Genomic DNA, 17,946 nt, shown 5'->3' with positions numbered 1-17,946 from the left:
TCTGTCTCTACGGAAAATGGTGGATGGTTCATCACATCCCATGCATGCATGCATGGGAGCATTGAAGTTCTTGGAGTTGTCCTTGAGATCGATATGGAGGTTTCCCTTAGACTCTACGGTCCCTCTTCGCTTCTGGTTCTCCTGTTCCATCATTGGAATTAGGTACCTTCAAATCGACAGTTTTTCTTTTTCTCGGTTCCTGATCGCATCCATCTTCTATTACCTAAAGTTGGATCTCTCTCAGTGGAGGCTACCTTACCTTAGCAGCGGAGGTACGTAGTGCAAAGGTAGCACCATCTTCGCTCTCATCTCCAACATGGAAATTAACAACCCCACGTCTCACGGCTGAAGCCAACGTCTCAATTCGTTCTTTTTGTTCCGTGTTACAGTGCAAGATATGGAGGCACCTATTCAATAACCACCTAATAGGCGAAGCACTCCTTTTCTCGGTAACTCGCGTGTCAACTTCAGGACTTCACCAACAATGTTGGGGTTTCCACAATACCTAAGACCAGACCATCCTGTGCTTTCATCTGGACCCCGGTGTCAGACCTAACCAGACCCCTCCCTCTGACCTCCTCTCCCTCTTTGTGCCCACCGTGTCATAATTAGCTCTGGGTTGTCAACCCGACCATTTGGACCCCTGCCCTGCCCTGTCCTGTCAAATAATATACTAGGTACTGTACCAGGTACAAGTACAAGCCTAGACTACCTAGACTACTAGGTAAGGTAGACTACTACATATTGTCACCGACCGCCGATTCTCCACCTCGACCGACCGACTACAGTACAACACAACACAACACAACACAGCGCAAGCTAACAGGTAGCTCCAATCTCTCTACTCTACCTCTCGCCTCTATTGTCCATCTCCCTCCTCCCTCCTCCCTCCATCTCTCCCATACCATCTCCCTCTCCTCTCCTCGACTCAACATCACATCATTCAACCATGGCCGATGCTGGTGCTCCATCCAACCCAGGCCAGCTGCCTCCCCAAGCTGGCGCTGGTGCTGGCGCTTCTGGCTTTGAATCTGCTCAGAATGGCCAGCCTATGGCCCCTCCACCTCTTCATATCCCTCAAAACAACAACCCGATTCCGACCGCTATCACTTCTCCCAGATCCGCCGACAAGGGAGGCATTATGTCGCCCACCAGCGCAGGTGGCTTCCGTCGCGCCGCCCCTGAGCCCAACAAGCGTGCCCTCTACATTGGCGGATTGGACCAGCGAGTGACCGAGGAAGTCCTGCGTCAGATTTTCGAGACTACAGGCCATGTTCAGAATGTCAAGATCATCCCTGACAAGAATGTAAGTTTTTCCTTAGGTCGAAAACGACAGCTGGGGACATGACGGACTAACTTAACTTTCCTTTTCCCAGGCGCGTGGCTACAACTATGGTTTTGTTGAGTACGACGACCCCGGTGCCGCTGAACGTGCCATGCAGACTCTCAACGGACGACGAGTTCATCAATCGGTACGATACCCCAACGCAATCCGAAATTCGAAGCGGGCGGCAAACGCTAACGCTAACATGCGGTATAGGAGATTCGTGTCAACTGGGCCTATCAGTCAAACACTACGAACAAGGAAGATACTTCGAACCACTTCCACATCTTTGTTGGCGATTTGTCCAACGAGGTCAACGACGAAGTCCTCACTCAAGCTTTCTCTGCCTTTGGCTCCGTTTCTGAGGCCCGTGTTATGTGGGATATGAAGACAGGCCGATCTCGAGGCTATGGTTTTGTTGCTTTCCGTGACCGTCCCGAGGCTGAGAAGGCCCTGAGCTCCATGGACGGTGAGTGGCTCGGGTCGCGAGCCATCCGATGCAATTGGGCAAACCAGAAGGGACAACCCTCCATGGCCCAGCAGCAGGCTATGCAGGCAATGGGCATGACCCCTACCACTCCCTACGGACACCACCAATTTCCAGCACATGGCGTTGCTAGTTACGAAGTCATCTTGACCCAAACACCCAGCTGGCAGACCACTGTCTACGTCGGAAACCTTACGCCTTATACAACCCCCAACGACGTGGTGCCTCTGTTCCAGAATTTCGGCTTCGTGGTCGAGTCTCGTTTCCAGGCAGACCGAGGATTCGCGTTCATTAAGATGGACTCCCACGAGAATGCGGCTATGGCCATCTGCCAGATGAACGGTTACAATGTCAACGGCCGCCCTCTCAAGTGCAGCGTATGTTCTGCCCATGCTGCATTCCGATATTGGAAATCAAGACTGACAATTGCTTTAGTGGGGCAAGGATAAGACACCCAATGCTCAGGGAGGCTTCGACCCTGTCCAGCCTTTCAGCCCGCAGAGTGCTCAAGCTCCTGGCTTTCCTGGTACGCCTACAGGATATTACCCGCAATACGGTGGTGAGTTGAACATGAACGGGAGTTGAAACACTCAGTAGTTAATAATCGTGATAATAGCCCAGTATGGTGGACAGCCTGGCAACTACGGTGGCCCACAAGCCGGATCTCCAGCGGGATATGCTGGCTCGCCGATGGGATATGCTGCTCCCCAGAGTGCCGGGGGCTACGGAAGAGGCCAGCAACCCCCCAATGCTGAGTGGGCCCAGCCTCGTCCTGGCCAGAACTTCAACAATGGATTTGGTGGTTATCAGGCCTAGGTGGCAACGACCAAACCAGAGCAAGACAAGCCAACAAGTCGGATAAAGGTTACGTCAAGTAATGATTGAGCTGTTGTGCAAGATCATGATACGGGTCAGATTTTTCTTTATCCGCATCTCATGATCCCCTTTCTTCTTTCTCACGTTTCTGTGGATTCTTCTCTTGCGCTTGCTTCTGTTGCTTCCATTACTTTCTTCTCAGTATCTCCAAGCATTATTACAGTACAGGCCTGTGATACCCCCTTTCCGTGTTCTGGAAAAAAAAGGGCAGTTTTTCTGTCTTGCCTTGAATCGCATGTACACATTTCTTTCTTCCCTTCCTGTTTCGTCGATAAAAGTCAAGGAGCGCTACATGTTTCTCGGTCTCCCTATCTATCTCTCTGTACGAGCTCTATCTCCAGGATACCACCGGTGTTTGACCTTGACTTTGTTGCATTTGGTCAAGGCCAGCCTGGCATTTCAAAATTTCCTACTCGGCGAAGTCATGAGCGTTTCATCTGTTCTTGTACGTCATGAAGCATCTGATATTTCAGTGTGTGGCCATGGTGGTGGCAGTTCCATTTCATGGGTTCATATCTGTGTATTTAGCGGCGACTTTTCTTTTCTTAACGGGACTTTCTCTCTTTTCTCTTTTCTCACTAATAATGCTTGCTCACGAAATGACGGAACTACGACGATTTGACGACCATGTAAGACTGACGACAAAAGGTGAGGGTTTGGAAAGGTTGAGGGGAGGCGGAAGTCCAAGCTTCGATTCAACCACGATTGCTAAAGTACATAAGGTTGTCTTTCTAGAAAAGAAAAGGAACGGAAGATGACCGGCGGCAATCGACATAAGACGAAGGATAACAACAATAATGAAAACCATTTGACTTGACTTGGTCTGATGCACATGGACCTGTATATAGTCCTCGACAGTTGACTGATTTATTAAATTGGTCAACTTCTTTCTGTCTCTCGACACCCATGACTTATTTTACGGGGCAATGCCGAAGCTGGTGCATGGTAATTGGCGTGGCAACATTTGATCTCTCCATTATTATCAGAAGAAACCCTTCTGACACCAGCTGCATCGTAAACTTTGGGCAAAGATGGCCACGTACTTGAAGCTCGATGGACAGCAAACTTATGAAACGCCAACAAAATGGAACGGGGGGGCGGACCCTAGACTGTGTCGTAGTCTGGTCCTACCAGATAGAGTGAGAAGGGCCGGCAGCGGTTTGGATGTGAAACCTGATTTTTCTTCCGTGCCCGACTATTCCCAAGACCCTGAGAAGGACGTCATTGTGGGCAACGTTCCTAGTGGATGCTGAGAGAAACCATGGCTGATAACTATCAACTGTCAAACAGTGTATGCGTGACTGGGAAAATCCCTGTGGATGGATAAGAAAGGACTTGAGCATTAGAGTCGTAGATGGCAAATTCTGGGGTAAATATTATTCGCTCTGAGTTATTGCATCCATTCCCTCTTTATTTGTGATGACGCGTTAAAGGCAGAAAACTGCACTGATTGTATAAATTCTAGCGAAGCCTATATCCTCTTGGTTCCCTCTAATGCACCTGCCATTCATACCTAGGTAGGTCAATAGGCGCCTAGGTACCTCGTGGTGTAGGAGGAAGAAATGGGGAGGGTTATCGCCTTATACCCCCTAGGTAAGTACCCAAATGGTAGGTGCCTGCCTAGGTAAGTACTAGGTAGTAGGTACCTGTAGTTATAAATGATTTACAGTAGGTACCTACTAATCAACCTTAAACCCTTTTTAAGCTTTGACTGCACCAGGTTCAAGTTAAATATTGGATCCATCTCGAGCAAGACTTCAATTGCAAAAGCATAGCCAGAGAGTTATGGTTATTGTTCAAAGCTACGGAGTATAGAAATATTTAACAATTTCTCCCACACTCACAAAACATTGCCAAGGGAAGTCTCGCAATATCGAGGTAAGCAGTTATGTTTTTATTGACTGGTTTCCAAAGCTTAACCTAGGCAGCTCGTATTATAGCATCATTAATATGATTAATGGTTGGGTATCAAAGGTCATGGCATGCGCGGTACGAGTCCAAGTATTTTGCGTCTATTTACCTAGCATTGCATTTTGTGAAAGATAATAGGCCCCTAGGTAATCAAGGCAGGCACTTCTCGCTCTGAGTTGAGGTTCCTTCCGTTACTCCCAACCTACTTACTAAGGTAACCTACTAAGTGTGTGTCCAGTCTCCTCCCTCTGGTATCGACCAAACTTTAATGTTATTTCAGTTCACAGAAACTCTTTCTTCATCAGTCATCACCGGATCGATAGATGCAATGGGTTCATTCATTCATATTCGACTTTGACTAGAACCTGACGCATCTTCATGTTTTTCTGCTTCTCTTGATATCGCAACTTGTTCCTTACCTCACCTTCCAAGGTACCTAATATAGGTTACCTGCCTACCTACGTACCTAGGTACAGTACGTTTGCGTCTTCTCTCTCAACAATACGGACGCCAACACATCCACAGTACTGTACCGTACCTACTAACTTACCTGGTAGACCAGGTACTAAGGTATCTATCTATCTGACGTGCCTGGGTATACCCACCCCCAGCCTTGGCTTGGGCCTCCACTGACTGCCCGCGGTGCCCAATTCTCCTGCCCCCTCACCTCTCCCAGTGCAGCGGCGCTACAATATCGTGAGAAATCGGTGCGCTGATTCAAGCATCTCTTCCCCTCTACACTACCTACGTACGGTAGTACATTGACGTTAAGTCTATCCGGACGGCCTGGGCCAGCCCGCTTTTGCTATTGCCTGACTTGGTTACTACGGGGCCGACCTAGGTACAGTCAACGCAACAAGACCCAACTCGATCCATCTCCAACTTGGCGACTGCATTGCACCCGGCCCAACCAGCAGCCGGCCAACCATTCCGTCTTATTTGTTCTCTGTGCTGTATCGGATTCGTTGCTAGCAGCTAAGTTAAGCTACCTACCCAAGGCTGTTTGACGCTACAGTACACTGCACCAGACCTTTCTCCTCTTGCTCTCATTTTTCTTACTCCTCATCCTGCGTCCTTCTTCCCCCCGTCGCTGGGACACAATCATACAATCGACCGTCGACATCATCGTCGACGCCCGATAACCACGCACTGCCCACCCCCACCCGCGACGACCACAACAACCTCAACGATTTCGCTGCTGACAACCAACCACCTCGACCTCGACCTCGCCGTGACCACCCCCGTGACGCTGTCGCTCTGAGCTGCTTCATCCAGCTTCATAGCAGCAACAGCCAGTCAGCGCCATGGATCCTCAGTGGCAGCAATATCCTGCCGCAAACTCGCCTGGCTCTTCGAGACGTCACAATGGTAGCAACCAGACTTCTCGAGATTATACCAACCAGCCCCCGCCTCAAGGCGGATACAAATACGACCAGTTCCACGGTGGCGCCCCCGTTCATTCTGCTCCTCCAGCTTCTGCTCCTGTTGGTGGTCCTAACTCGGCCGCATCTCCCATCTCGCCTTCTCAGATGCGCGACAACAACGGTGACGTCGCAATGCACGACGCCCACGATGCTCATGCTGGTATAAAATACCCCATGAGACCTCACCACCAATCTCATCTGTCGGGCAGCCGTCCCGTCAATCTTCACTCTCCTCAAGAATCATCTGCTGCTCAACGATACTCACCCATGGAGACTCTGTCCCCCACTTCGCCTTACGCGCCCAAGTCTGCTTCTAACAGCCAGTTCACCAGCCCGACACAGCGCCAATCGCCCACACGCCAGCCCGATTACTCTCAGTCTCCTTACTTTCCTGGTGCTCGTCAACATCAGCCAGGGCAGCATCTTCCTCCAATTAATCCTTACGCGTCGAGCGGCCATCAGGAAAACTATCCTTCGTCTGCTGTCAACAATCTTGATGCCGCCTTCAACCTTGACCCCAAGTCTCCGCGCCGACCTATTCCTCAGCAAGTGACCAGGGGCCCGGTCCCAGAGTTCAAGCCATTATCGTCTTCAACAGACTTGCAACCAAAAGTCAACTCGCAACCACCCTTTCGTCGCGCCAACCCTGAAGGTGGCTTTATCAGCGTATGTTATAACCCTCAGTCCGTTGTAGACTCTCGTGCTCACCATTCGGACAGCCTCTTCAGGCTCTTACTGTTCAACTGCCTGCTACCTATCGCATTTGCAACCCGAGCTTCAAATATGAGTCGTCTCGTAACCCCCGTAGAGTTCTGACAAAACCTAGCAAGGGCACTAAGAACGATGGTTACGATAACGAGGATAGCGACTACATCCTTTATGTTAACGATATTCTTGGGTCCGAGGAAGCCGGCCACAAGTATGCTGTATACGACTCCATTATGTGCTTGTCTCTGACCAATATCACAGGAATCGTTATCTTATTTTGGACGTCTTGGGCCAAGGCACTTTCGGCCAGGTTGTCAAGTGCCAGAATCTCAAGACACAAGAGGTGGTTGCAGTCAAGGTCATCAAGAACCGTACTGCCTATTTCAACCAGAGTATGATGGAGGTTTCCGTCCTTGATCTGGTATGAGACTTTCAACTTTGCATCCTATACAGACACTAACGAGCTGTAGCTCAACACGAAGCTTGACAAGAACGACGACCACCATCTGCTACGCCTGAAGGACACCTTCATCCATCGACAGCATCTTTGCCTGGTCTTTGAACTTCTGAGTGTCAACCTCTACGAACTTATCAAGCAGAACCAGTTCAGGGGTCTCAGCACCACATTGGTCCGCGTGTTTGCTCAACAGCTCCTCAATGGTCTGGCACTTTTGAACAAGGCTCGTCTAATCCATTGCGATCTGAAACCCGAAAACATTCTTCTCAAGAACCTCGAAAGCCCAATCATTAAAATCATCGACTTCGGCTCGGCTTGCGACGAACGACAGACTGTCTACACGTATATCCAATCACGGTTCTACCGGTCTCCGGAAGTACTGCTTGGTCTACCATACTCATCAGCCATCGATATGTGGTCACTGGGTTGTATTGTGGTAGAGCTGTTCCTCGGCCTTCCCCTGTTTCCCGGATCTTCAGAGTACAATCAAGTATCGCGAATTGTGGAGATGTTAGGAAACCCTCCCAACTGGATGATCGAAATGGGCAAACAGGCAGGTGACTTTTTCGAAAAGCGACAAGATGAATTCGGAAGGCGGACGTACCAGCTCAAGCCAATGGAACAGTATGCTCGGGAACGCAATACGAAAGAGCAACCTAGCAAGAAGTACTTCCAGGCCAATACCCTCCCCGAGATTATCAAAACTTACCCCATGCCACGGAAGAACATGAAGCAAAGTGAGATTGACAGAGGTAAGGCGCGATTTCGTTCATTTCTTGGATCTGGCTAACGCAAACTGGAATAGAAATGAATAACCGCATCGCATTCATTGATTTTGTTCGCGGTCTTCTTACGATCAACCCTCTGGAGAGATGGTCGCCACAACAAGCTAAACTTCACCCTTTCATTACTCAGCAGAAGTTCACTGGCCCTTTCATACCGCCAATGAATCTCAAGTCGAGCTCTCTGAACAGATCGCCGGCGCCTGGTACCCAGCAGCAACAGCAAGCCGAGGCGCTCAGCAAGCAGCGGGCGCAAGCGGCGCAACAGCAGGCCGCTTCAGCCGCCCCTAACCCTTACCCCGCGAATGCCAACCAGTACGCGCAGCAAGGGCACACGCAACCACAGATGTACGGAAACAGCTCCATGTATCCCCAGGGAGGTAACCATGGCAACATGCCTTCACCATATGGCCAACAGCATGGTCAGTATGGGCAGATGGCTATGTCTCAACAACCCCAGCAGATGCCTCAGGGCCAGTATGCGCAAATGCCCCAGCCCAACATGTATCAGCATCAGCAGGGTGGTATGAGACCAGTCCGCCAACGCGCATCTACTATGGAGCAGCAGCAGAGTGGCATTCCTGCCGCCATTCAACGAGTTGCCAGCCACCTTGATCCCAGCCAGCCGATCCGCCTGCAGCCCAGCCCAGCATATTATCCACCTACTGGAGAAAGCATGACGGGTGGTAATATCGATAACCGAACGGGGGCAAACCGAAGAGGGAGCCGCGTGCAGCAAGGGGGTCGGGGTAACAGAGACTTCATCCGTAACTTGGAGGAGCGCACTCTAGAAGAAGGTTTTATGGGAAACCAGAACACCTGGCATTGAAGTGCCGCAGCCTAACAAGGGACCAGATGTCCGTGCCAATCTGTGATGCGAGCGCCTAGTCGATAAACGAGGACGACCAACCACTATCTTTGGTGGCAGTCCAACAGGCCTATGCTCATGGTTGGTAATAAAGAAAGCTTTACGGTGGTTCTAACTTGGCAGGGGTCCTATTCTCCCTTCAAATTCACAAGCCGCAACGAACCAAGGCGCCACGTCCTAGTGAATATATCAAAGCTATTCTGGTCAGCGTGGTGGGAGTACGCCGAAAAGGAGGCTTAGAATCCATTGGTGTGTGGCCTGCTTTACATAAAACCAGCACCAAGAGCGCGTTCAACAGATTCGGAGTCAGGGTTCTAACAGATTCACCCCCGAGGCAAACAGGATCGTCTTGACGAGATCCATAATGGCTGGTGGGATTTTCCACAGGATTTCCTTGTTTTGACACTCCAGGGTGTGGCCGCAGCATCAACAGGCCTACTCTTGGTGGCAGTTTTCTTTTTCTTTCTATCATTCTTTCTGTTGGTATAGTATCAAGGCGGACGGTATGATTAGCCAAGAATTCTATATGGTGCAGAGTTATCAAGACTCGGCAGGTGACAACGAAACCTGCCTCGGTCCCATAGCTTGCTTGGCTGTAGACATTCTTCCTCAGGTCTTGAATTTTGGTGTATGAGGACGAAACGCACTTGGTATATCACGGGGTAAGGCTCTTGGGTTTCGACTCCTATCGTGTAGTTGTATTGGTGTTCGTCTGTCTTTGGGTGTCTTCACAAGGGTTGAATGGGAGGACGAATGGAGGTTTAAAACATCATGAATAACCCATTGTACAAACAACTCGTGTCTCGCTTTATCCCAAAGTGATGCATCTCGTTACCAGCGCATAAAGTCGTAGACTGCTGCCAAATGCTCATGCTGTCACCTACCTACCATAGGGGGCCTGGGACGAGAATTTAAATCGATACGCTAGCTGAACTAGGTTAAGAGACTCAATTGTTTGGTCTCTTGCGCTGCATTAGCTAAGTTTTCTGTGACCCCAAGTGTAGAACAGTCTTAAGGGCATATAATAGACGCCATCGACTCCAAACACCAATGCCAAAAACAAACAATTGATGCATTCCTCAACCCATGCTTTGAAATCACCTATCAAGAACATATAAATCGAAGATTGGATAGAAAAAAGTAGTTGCAAAGGGATCGAGATGACAGATTAACGCCCTCCGCGACCCCTTGGCCCCCCCTTGGGGCCTCGGCCTCTTCGGTTGCCGCCAACAAGGTCGTCACTGTATAGCTGACTGTCCCTTGAACCGTTTGTGACAACGGTCTGCATTAGGTCGGTGAATCCCATTGATCCGTCAACAACGTTATCCTTGACGTTGAACCTATTTGCGCGGTTACCCCGAGGACCACTTGGGGCATCCCTGGGAGCGCTGGATGTCATGTTGCTTGTTGAAGAGCTGAGTTTAGGGTAAACTTTGATGATCCTGCCGTCAGCCTGTGAAAGAAGTCAGTACAATTCATGTCGAATTTGTGCTTGTAAACTGACAGTCTTGTCATTGAAGGTCTCAATGACGCGTTCGCCACCTTCACGAGAGGCGAAAGCCATCTCGAAGATGAGGAAAGGCGTTGATTTAACGATGCGACAGCTCACGATCTCGCCTCCAATGGGGGTCATAGCGCTCTCGATATCAGCAGGTGTAGTGCCAGGAGCAAAGTTTTGTGCCATGACGGTGAATGGTCCAGCGAGACCTCTGATAGTCATACCCATAGAGTTGTTGACATTGTTTCCCTTTGGTTTTACTATGTTGGCTTGCTGAGATGCATCACCTGAAGTGCCCATGCGATCAACGGCAGCAGATAGGCGGGCTACTCGGCGATTGCTGGCTCTCTTGTTGGCGGAATTAGGGGCTGAGATGCGAGCGCTCAAGTCGCCTGAAATCGAATGGTGCAGATCATGAGTCCATTCGCCATTCACGTTTCTAGGGACGGGAGCGTTCGATCGGGCGCCGACGGCGGAGGAACGTTGCTGCGAGTGTTGGTTTCAATGATTCCCTTCGTGTGTCTTGGTGTATCTACCTTCTTGACGCCAACGCGGCTTGCAAGCGAGGGACCTGGAGTGGACCTAAGTTTGGAGGGGGCGCTCTGGCGGCGATTCTTGGAGAAGATGCGATCAGCAAGAGCTTCGTTCTTCTTTCGCTCGCGCCCTGTAAAGGAGTGTCAGAAGGAAAGGGAACCTCGGCGATGGTAGGGGCTTACCCTCATGGATGATCTTTTCGAAATCTGTAGCAACTTTCTTCGCCATGATTAAAAATTCCAGAGATAAGAGACAAGAAGAGTTTCGAGCGGTGATGTTGAATGATTCTTGAGGGATAGACAATAGAATGGTTGATGCTTCGAATAGGAATATCGATAGGCAGGTAGCCGGACTCTAGAGTTCGCTTGTTTTGTCTCGGTCCTGAAAAGGCAAATGGGCGGGCTAAAGAAAAGAAGGGTTGACTGGGCTGCGACCGCGAAGCGCGTCTCCGATTAGGCGGGGAGTTTAATGTTAGGTAGTGGGATGCACAGGGGATAGGGGCGTGTCTTTACGACGGGATCCATGGATGGATCGCGATGGTATTAATGAGAGTTAAGCGCAGCGGATGTCGGCGCGACTGATAAGATAAGACTTTTTTTTCTTCTTGATGGTCGACATGACATGGGGACCCCTCGATTTGCTCTGCTTGCCAGCTCGATAATACTTCCTCTTCTTTTTCCAATCGCCTGTTCCTCCACCATGGCCGAAAAGCTGATATACGGTGGTGTATGCCTACGTAGAGCTATACAGCTCCTGCCATGTCAGAGATCGATTGTCAGGCTCGGGCTCGTGCCTCAACCTCGTTGCTTTCACAAGTCTCAGCAAACATCCGACTCAATAACGAAAGCTGCACCTGAAAAAAGAAGACGGAATGAGGAAGCAGTCGCAACCGCTGTGTCGACTAAACCTGTACCGAGGTCTAACAACAGAGATACTCCTAGAAGCCTCGAAGATGGTGTTGAGAATTCTGTTTCGGCGGACAAGGAAAAAGCCCGGGTTCAACGGGCCGCCAACAAGGAGCTGAAATACCTGGGTGACGATCCATGGAAGTTCGCACAATACGTCACTCAGGCGCTGAAAAGAGGCAGATTTGATGAGGCATACTCCGTTGTAGCGATGGGCAGTAGAAATCTTCAACTGGTCGTGCCATGGACCTTTTTGATGGATCATATGCTGCAACAACAACATTTGACTAAAGCAATCAAGATATTCAACGAAGTACGCATCTCGAATACCAGATTTCGATTGAGACTCTAATACTGTAGTAGATGAAGAAGCGCGCTCAATTCCCCAATGCTATGACTTACACTACCTTGTTCCGCGGCCTTGCCAAATCCCAACATCCCAAGCTTGCTGTCGCCGAGGCTGTGAAGCAATACAACAATCTTCTCAAAGATTCTCGTTTGGAGCCAAACACTACCCACCTAAACGCAGTTCTCAATGTGTGCAACCGAGCGGGCGACTTGGACTCGATGTTCTCCATCATTGATACGGTCAACGATTCGACACGAGCCGCTACTGCTTACACCTATTCGATCATCATCAATGCTCTGCGATGGAATACCCATGCCGATTTAAAGGATCTTACGGATGAGCAAAAGGAGTTCAATATCAAGAACGCTCTTAAGCGAGCCAAAGCTATCTGGGGAGAGGCCATGTCTAAATGGCGACAAGGACGTCTAGTTATCGATGAAGAGCTTGTTAGCTCCATGTGCCGTTTGATGCTTATGTCATCCGACATAGCTGACAAGAAGGAGATTCTTGATATTGTTGAGCAGACCATGAACATACCCAACTTATCTAGAGTCCAGGAACGCTCAGCTGTTGAGGCCCGCAAAACCGACCCTAGCACAGGCGCAGTAGCTAAGAAGGACGGCAACGGCGTCTATGCCACTCCCGGCAATAACACTTTGTCCTTGCTACTACAGGTTGTGTTAAGGACGAAGCAGAGTAGTATCGGCATCAAGTACTGGAACTTCTTGGTTCGCGAGCACGGTATTGAGCCTGATAGAGACTGCTGGATGCGTCTGTTCAGTCTACTCAAGCAAGCCAAAGCCAGTGCACATGCTACTGAGATTCTTTCGATCGTTCCCCGGGACGTTGTTAACCCCCGCATCTACCGCATGGCCATGGAAGTATGTATTCGTGACAACATCAATCAGAACGTCATAAAGAATGCCGACCGCGCTCTCGATAGCATGATGGAACGCATCCAAGTCCCAGATCCGCAGGCCATGCGCCTCTACCTTGTCGCCGTTCAAAGCACTCACTATCATCTCCGTGCTCGTGCCAACGAAGGCGACGTGGCGGGTGCAAAGCGCGCGTACGGCATGCAGATCACCACGGCTCTTGATCGCCTGTGGGTGCCTTACCGCAAACTTCATGACCACTTCTTCCGTAACGCCAAGATCCAGGAGGATAAAGATCATGCAACTTTGTATAATCAACAACGCGAGGTCATTGCGCTTGCTCGTATAATGTATGGGTCTTATAACAAGGTCATCCAACAAGAGATGCTCCCCGAGGAAGATCTTGCGAGGATTCGCCCCATCGGTGGTCGCATTAACCGCGAGATCCAGGCCTTCTTTTCCAAACGCGAGGAAAAGGAGCCCAACTTACGCAAGACAAAAGGCCGCGGCGCAGCACAGGAGGAAATGTCTGAATACTACACCATCATGGAAGTAGAATCCTTTTGGGACACGACACAGGCTGGCAGGCCTCCGAGGGAAAGAATCCCCCCGAGGAACTATGACAATAGAAGGAACAGAGGATGAGATAAGTATCGCAATCACCATGAAGAAAACAGACGTGGCGACTACTGGTTTCAAACGTTTAGATTTGGCCTAAGAGCCTCCGAGCCATATAGGGGCTACCAGTCATGGCAACGAGAACCAGGACTGGGGCGTTTGAGAAGTCCTGGAGACCCGGCCCCAAACTTTAGTGACGGAAGTCATCGGCTAAATCCCAGGGCATTCTAGAAAGGAGCATTCGACAGACGATGCTAGTGTAAGATGCAATTGACATATGTACGATAGGTGTAAGAAGGCTGGCAGGGGATGCGGCGCATTGTGTGGCGTTTAGGTGCACGTCATCATCCTTTATATATACCCGACCTACCCCGTATATTTCGAGTTTTGGGTTGTAGGTAGTTCCAGATCCAGTTTCTGGCAATCAAAAATACTGTCCATGATTCAGTTTGTCTGTTTACTCAACACTCGTCTATCTGCCCCGTGCAATGGGAGAGGCTTATTGAGAATCTAGCTTCCTCGATTTCAAAGTTGACCCCTCGGGCAGGTCAAATCGCGGGCTCAATTCAATTGGTGTTGCCAACAGCCACTGAACTCTAACTATCGCCAACACATTCACGCGCACAAAAGGCTGCTGTGCAAGGCACAGCAGCCTTACCTCCCTCTCTTCCTCCTGCAACCACCCCGGTCCCCACGCACAGTAATGGGAGAGGCTTAATATGTACATTCACATTCGCGACGCAGCGTCATGGTCAGCCTGAAATTGACTGGAGTAAACCGATATTCTCTATTCAGCAAACTCAATGTCATAATTGACAACAATAAGATATCTAACAGACCCAATTCACAGAGCGAAAAGCCAGGCCTTTTATTGTTCTAAACCCACGTGAATAACCTCCACACACTGATTTCTAACATAGGCTCAAGCCAATACTGGAGTGTGTGGTGTTACTACCCTGACTCGAAAATCGATTCGAGAGCTGAAGTCGAACGGCGGGTTTTGGTATGGACTGAACGCCAACCATGGTCAGAGAGTAAACATTTTGTTCGGACAGAATCGGAGCTTCAAATACGCTCTGGGGCAGTTGAAGAGTAGTGATCGAGGTAGAACGCGAAGCCGACTCCTGTTCTGAATCTTGCTTGGCATCCGGTTCAGCGGTCACAGATCTCCCAGCAGCACAGTGAGGCCCTGCTCGCGGTAAACTGTAACAGCGCTCTTTGAGATCGGGCACGAAGGGGGCCAACACGTTGTTTTCGGAGTAAGTGGATGCATCTTGCGGAGGTAAAGGTCTGCTCTTTATTCTTTTCTTTCGCTCAAGTGGTCGAACAGTAGCAATTGGCAAAGCTTTGGGCCGTGATATAGGGATTCTTGGGCGAGGAGTCAAGTTATGGTGCATGTTTGTTTTCGATGTGTGTCGTTGCGACTTGCAGTCAATAACAAAATCATCCGATGCCTTTTCTATACAAGCTCGCAGGGTCGTCGATCTTTCTAAGCTGCACTGGGATAGGTCGGGTAGGGGAGCGAGCTGGGGCGGGTCCTTCTCAACGATAGGAGTCGAAAGCTCTGGGCTTCGCTCTTGTTCAAAGCCATCTCGAGCTGTTTGCGATGACCTCTGATCACTGTTGAAAGAATACGGCACACCTGTTGTGGGTTGGCCTGACGAACTTCTGTCTTGGCTCCATCTTTCGCGAGCATGGTGGAATGCATCGCTGAGGTCTGCACGGGGAGCAGAGAGAGCTTCTGCTGGAGGAACGGTAAGCTGCAGATCACCAAAGAGGAGTTGGAGGAGTCCGGTGAATTTACTAACCTCTCTGTAGAATGTTCGGAATGCCAGCAGGTTTAGGGTTAGACAATGCTTCCCACTTTACCCAAGTAGAAGTTGATGTTGTCTTTCGCCGTTTCGGTTTCAACCAACGTGCAATATGCGAAGAGGATGAATTTTGAGAAGGGGACCTCTCATAAGTGAGGTCCAGGGACTTGGTAAGAATGTTGTCATCACTGCCTGGATCCTCGGACTTGTCAACGCGAGCCCTGCGGCGGTTGAGCGGCAGTCTCTAACTGCTAAAATTGATTTGAGACTTTGGAGGTTCTGAGGACCTTGTCTGGACGTCATTCTTGAATTTCGCCCGCCAGGCACTGAAGATGTTACCGGGCATGATTGTATGTAATTACGGCAGCGGATATTGATGATAGCGGGGTGATAAGATGAGTTTCGATGGTCCAGCCGTCATCAGTATGGATCTTGGATTTATTGATCAGAGGAACATCTGAGATAGGTAGGTAGATCATCGTTTGCGAAGGTGAAGCTCCATGTAAATCGTGGAAGGAACTCTTGACTGCCGCTGGATGATTACCAAGCGCCTGCCTGCCTGCCTGTATAGGTACCTACCTGCCTACCTAGGTAGCCGCAGGGTGTCAGAAGAATTGGCCGTCATAAGCATGAGAGACGAAATAGTTTAGTCATTTTATGCTAATTTAGATGAGAATCTAGACTACTTTATTTTGGTAGCCTAAGCCTTAGAGGACATTTCTTCTGTTACCCACCTAGCCTAGGTACCAAGGAGTCAGACACCGGACTTCCTAAGACCTGGGACCAGTTCGCTACCAAGCATCCTGGCTGGGCAGACTCATACCGTATTAGTATCTCGCTACTAGTGGACAAAGATGGGACACAGTTTAAGCCATTGCCTCTTAGGACTAGCTATCTCAAACCTCAGAAGGGAAGGCAGATTCAGATTTCTGCATAGGAACCCAGTCCTGCTAGGCAGACAGGCAAAGCTCCCAAGCGACAGCCCAAGAAGTCTAGCAAACCTATCCCAGGCGGTTCTTCGACAAATGCTAAGTCATATAAGTTCATTCACAATCAGACTCTAGCTTATCTTAGTATCTAACATTTTTCAGCCAAGCCTAAAGTTAACCAGCCAGTCCAAGATTCCAATTCTGACTCCGTTCCTGGTTCCATTGCCGATCCCATTGAGAGCAACAATAAAGAGAACAACGACAAGGATGAGGATAATGGTCCTACCGGAGAACATCGACTTAGCTTTCAAAAGTGGCTAGACGATAGCGGAAACCCTGAATTATTGCCTCTGGTTTTCAAAAGAAAGCATTCCGCCGTAGAAACGGCCAAGGAACATATCGCTCCGTCTACTGTGAGCTATAAAGAGCTCAGGGACATGCCGCAACCAAAGAGAAGAAAGCGTTCTGCATTAGAAAAATTGGCAAAGGATAAGAAGCGCTCAGAGAAGCGCCGTCAGCGTCCTAAGCAGAACAAGCCAGCTGAGCCTACACCAGACTCAGGCGTCAACACTCACTCGGAGGAGCTCAGTACCCAAAGTCCTCAGCAGAACATACCAGCAGAGCCTAAGCCAGACTCAGAGGAATATCACTCACCATATCCTGTCGGTCCACTTAAGGAAGCCTCTATGTTAGTAACATCCCCTGAGACTACTAAGCCGCCACTTGGAGGTTTAGTATCCGAGATGGTCGCTAAAACGGATAAGAGTCAATTCATAGAGCATCTCCAGGATAAATTGCTAGCAGAAACCAAATCTTTTGCGGATGCAACTGCTAAGCCAGACCACACTAAGTCTACTCCCCCAGTCAATCCCGCCTTAGGCTTAACTCAAACTCCAGCTCCTAAGAATAGTTCTCTCCAAGTTCCAATCGCAATATCCTCTGTCGTTAAGCCTGGTAGCAATAAAGAGGTTTTCTATAATACTAAGGACATAGAGTCTAAATCCTCGGTCACTAAAGCAGATAACCTTAAAACACATAACTCCAGTGCAACTCCTGCTGGCAATTTAGAAGTTTAAGATCTCAGGTAATTAGGATTAATAGCGCATACTGCTTTAAATTTTTATTTTAGGACTTTACGGTATATACACAGCAACTTGCGGGATTCATATAGGATTCATTCTAGGCCGGGATACTAGTGTTTTGCAGGAGGCCTAAGATTCACATACACTGGGACAGAGAAACGGTTTATCTTGCTATCAATCAGTTACACTAGCTTAGAATAATTACTCACAAACTATATTGCTTATACATTAGACCACCTCATTAAGTAACTATCTCTCTACTCTAGCTAGCTTACTGTTATAACGATAAGTTCACAAAGACCTCTAAATCAACGTTCATAGACCGCTACAGAGTCTAATAACATCCAACATCTAGACATCTAGCAGTCATAAGACAAATATCTATATTTGTGAACTCCAGATACCGCTACACATTATATAGAATAGTAGTACTAGAGATATTTTAAATATTCACAGTACTCATATAAGTGATCATCTTTTAAAACATAAAGCTTCCACTGTGAGACAA

The 17,946-nt window shown here is 49.1% G+C and overlaps 6 protein-coding genes across 6 annotated transcripts; 4 read left to right on the top strand and 2 right to left on the bottom strand.

The window, feature by feature from the left end:
• Positions 1-949: 949 nt before the first annotated feature.
• Positions 950-2,627, top strand: B0J16DRAFT_356672 (uncharacterized protein; the record flags this gene model as incomplete). Its single annotated transcript, XM_046129490.1, has 5 exons — positions 950-1,306; positions 1,377-1,472; positions 1,541-2,188; positions 2,247-2,370; positions 2,428-2,627. The coding sequence occupies 5 exons, from the start codon at positions 950-952 to the stop codon at positions 2,625-2,627; spliced, it is 1,425 nt and encodes a 474-aa protein (XP_045981287.1).
• A 3,527-nt stretch (positions 2,628-6,154) lies between these two features.
• On the top strand, positions 6,155-8,798 carry B0J16DRAFT_269668 (kinase-like domain-containing protein; the record flags this gene model as incomplete). Its single annotated transcript, XM_046123517.1, has 5 exons — positions 6,155-6,688; positions 6,742-6,941; positions 6,992-7,151; positions 7,201-7,939; positions 7,993-8,798. 5 exons carry the CDS (start codon positions 6,155-6,157, stop codon positions 8,796-8,798), a joined length of 2,439 nt encoding a protein of 812 aa, XP_045981286.1.
• Positions 8,799-9,657: 859 nt separating this feature from the next.
• On the bottom strand, positions 9,658-11,380 carry B0J16DRAFT_155444 (uncharacterized protein). Its single transcript, XM_046122116.1, has 4 exons — positions 11,052-11,380; positions 10,872-10,999; positions 10,342-10,821; positions 9,658-10,290 (listed from the first exon to the last, which is right to left on the bottom strand). The coding sequence occupies exons 1-4, from the start codon at positions 11,095-11,097 to the stop codon at positions 10,006-10,008; spliced, it is 939 nt and encodes a 312-aa protein (XP_045981285.1). The 5' UTR covers positions 11,098-11,380; the 3' UTR covers positions 9,658-10,005.
• Positions 11,381-11,568: 188 nt separating this feature from the next.
• B0J16DRAFT_356670 (uncharacterized protein) lies at positions 11,569-13,643 on the top strand (the record flags this gene model as incomplete). The annotated part of the gene is made up of 2 exons (XM_046129489.1): positions 11,569-12,087; positions 12,138-13,643. The coding sequence occupies 2 exons, from the start codon at positions 11,569-11,571 to the stop codon at positions 13,641-13,643; spliced, it is 2,025 nt and encodes a 674-aa protein (XP_045981284.1).
• A 792-nt stretch (positions 13,644-14,435) lies between these two features.
• B0J16DRAFT_401062 (uncharacterized protein) lies at positions 14,436-15,773 on the bottom strand (the record flags this gene model as incomplete). The annotated part of the gene is made up of 3 exons (XM_046132558.1): positions 14,436-15,360; positions 15,425-15,648; positions 15,715-15,773. 3 exons carry the CDS (start codon positions 15,771-15,773, stop codon positions 14,528-14,530), a joined length of 1,116 nt encoding a protein of 371 aa, XP_045981283.1. The 3' UTR covers positions 14,436-14,527.
• Positions 15,774-15,822: 49 nt separating this feature from the next.
• B0J16DRAFT_385924 (uncharacterized protein) lies at positions 15,823-17,432 on the top strand (the record flags this gene model as incomplete). The annotated part of the gene is made up of 2 exons (XM_046131540.1): positions 15,823-15,850; positions 16,519-17,432. 2 exons carry the CDS (start codon positions 15,823-15,825, stop codon positions 17,430-17,432), a joined length of 942 nt encoding a protein of 313 aa, XP_045981282.1.
• Between the last annotated feature and the right edge of the window lie 514 nt (positions 17,433-17,946).

This window comes from Fusarium flagelliforme (genome assembly GCF_020744385.1).
Source record: "Fusarium flagelliforme strain FIESC 12 MPI-CAGE-AA-0113 chromosome Unknown B0J16scaffold_5, whole genome shotgun sequence".
NCBI lineage: Eukaryota > Fungi > Ascomycota > Sordariomycetes > Hypocreales > Nectriaceae > Fusarium > Fusarium flagelliforme.
This window is presented reverse-complemented; position numbering and strand designations above follow the sequence as displayed.

What these genes read in the sequence shown, in the direction of transcription:
- B0J16DRAFT_155444 (XM_046122116.1), bottom strand. Translation starts at nt 11,097, where the DNA reads ATGGCGAAGAAAGTTGCTACAGATTTCGAAAAGATCATCCATGAGG. An exon ending in GCCGCGTTGGCGTCAAGAAG is followed by an intron (nt 10,822 to 10,871) that starts GTAGATACACCA and finishes CAACACTCGCAG; the next exon opens with CAACGTTCCTCCGCCGTCGG. An exon ending in AGACCTTCAATGACAAGACT is followed by an intron (nt 10,291 to 10,341) that starts GTCAGTTTACAA and finishes CTTCTTTCACAG; the next exon opens with GCTGACGGCAGGATCATCAA.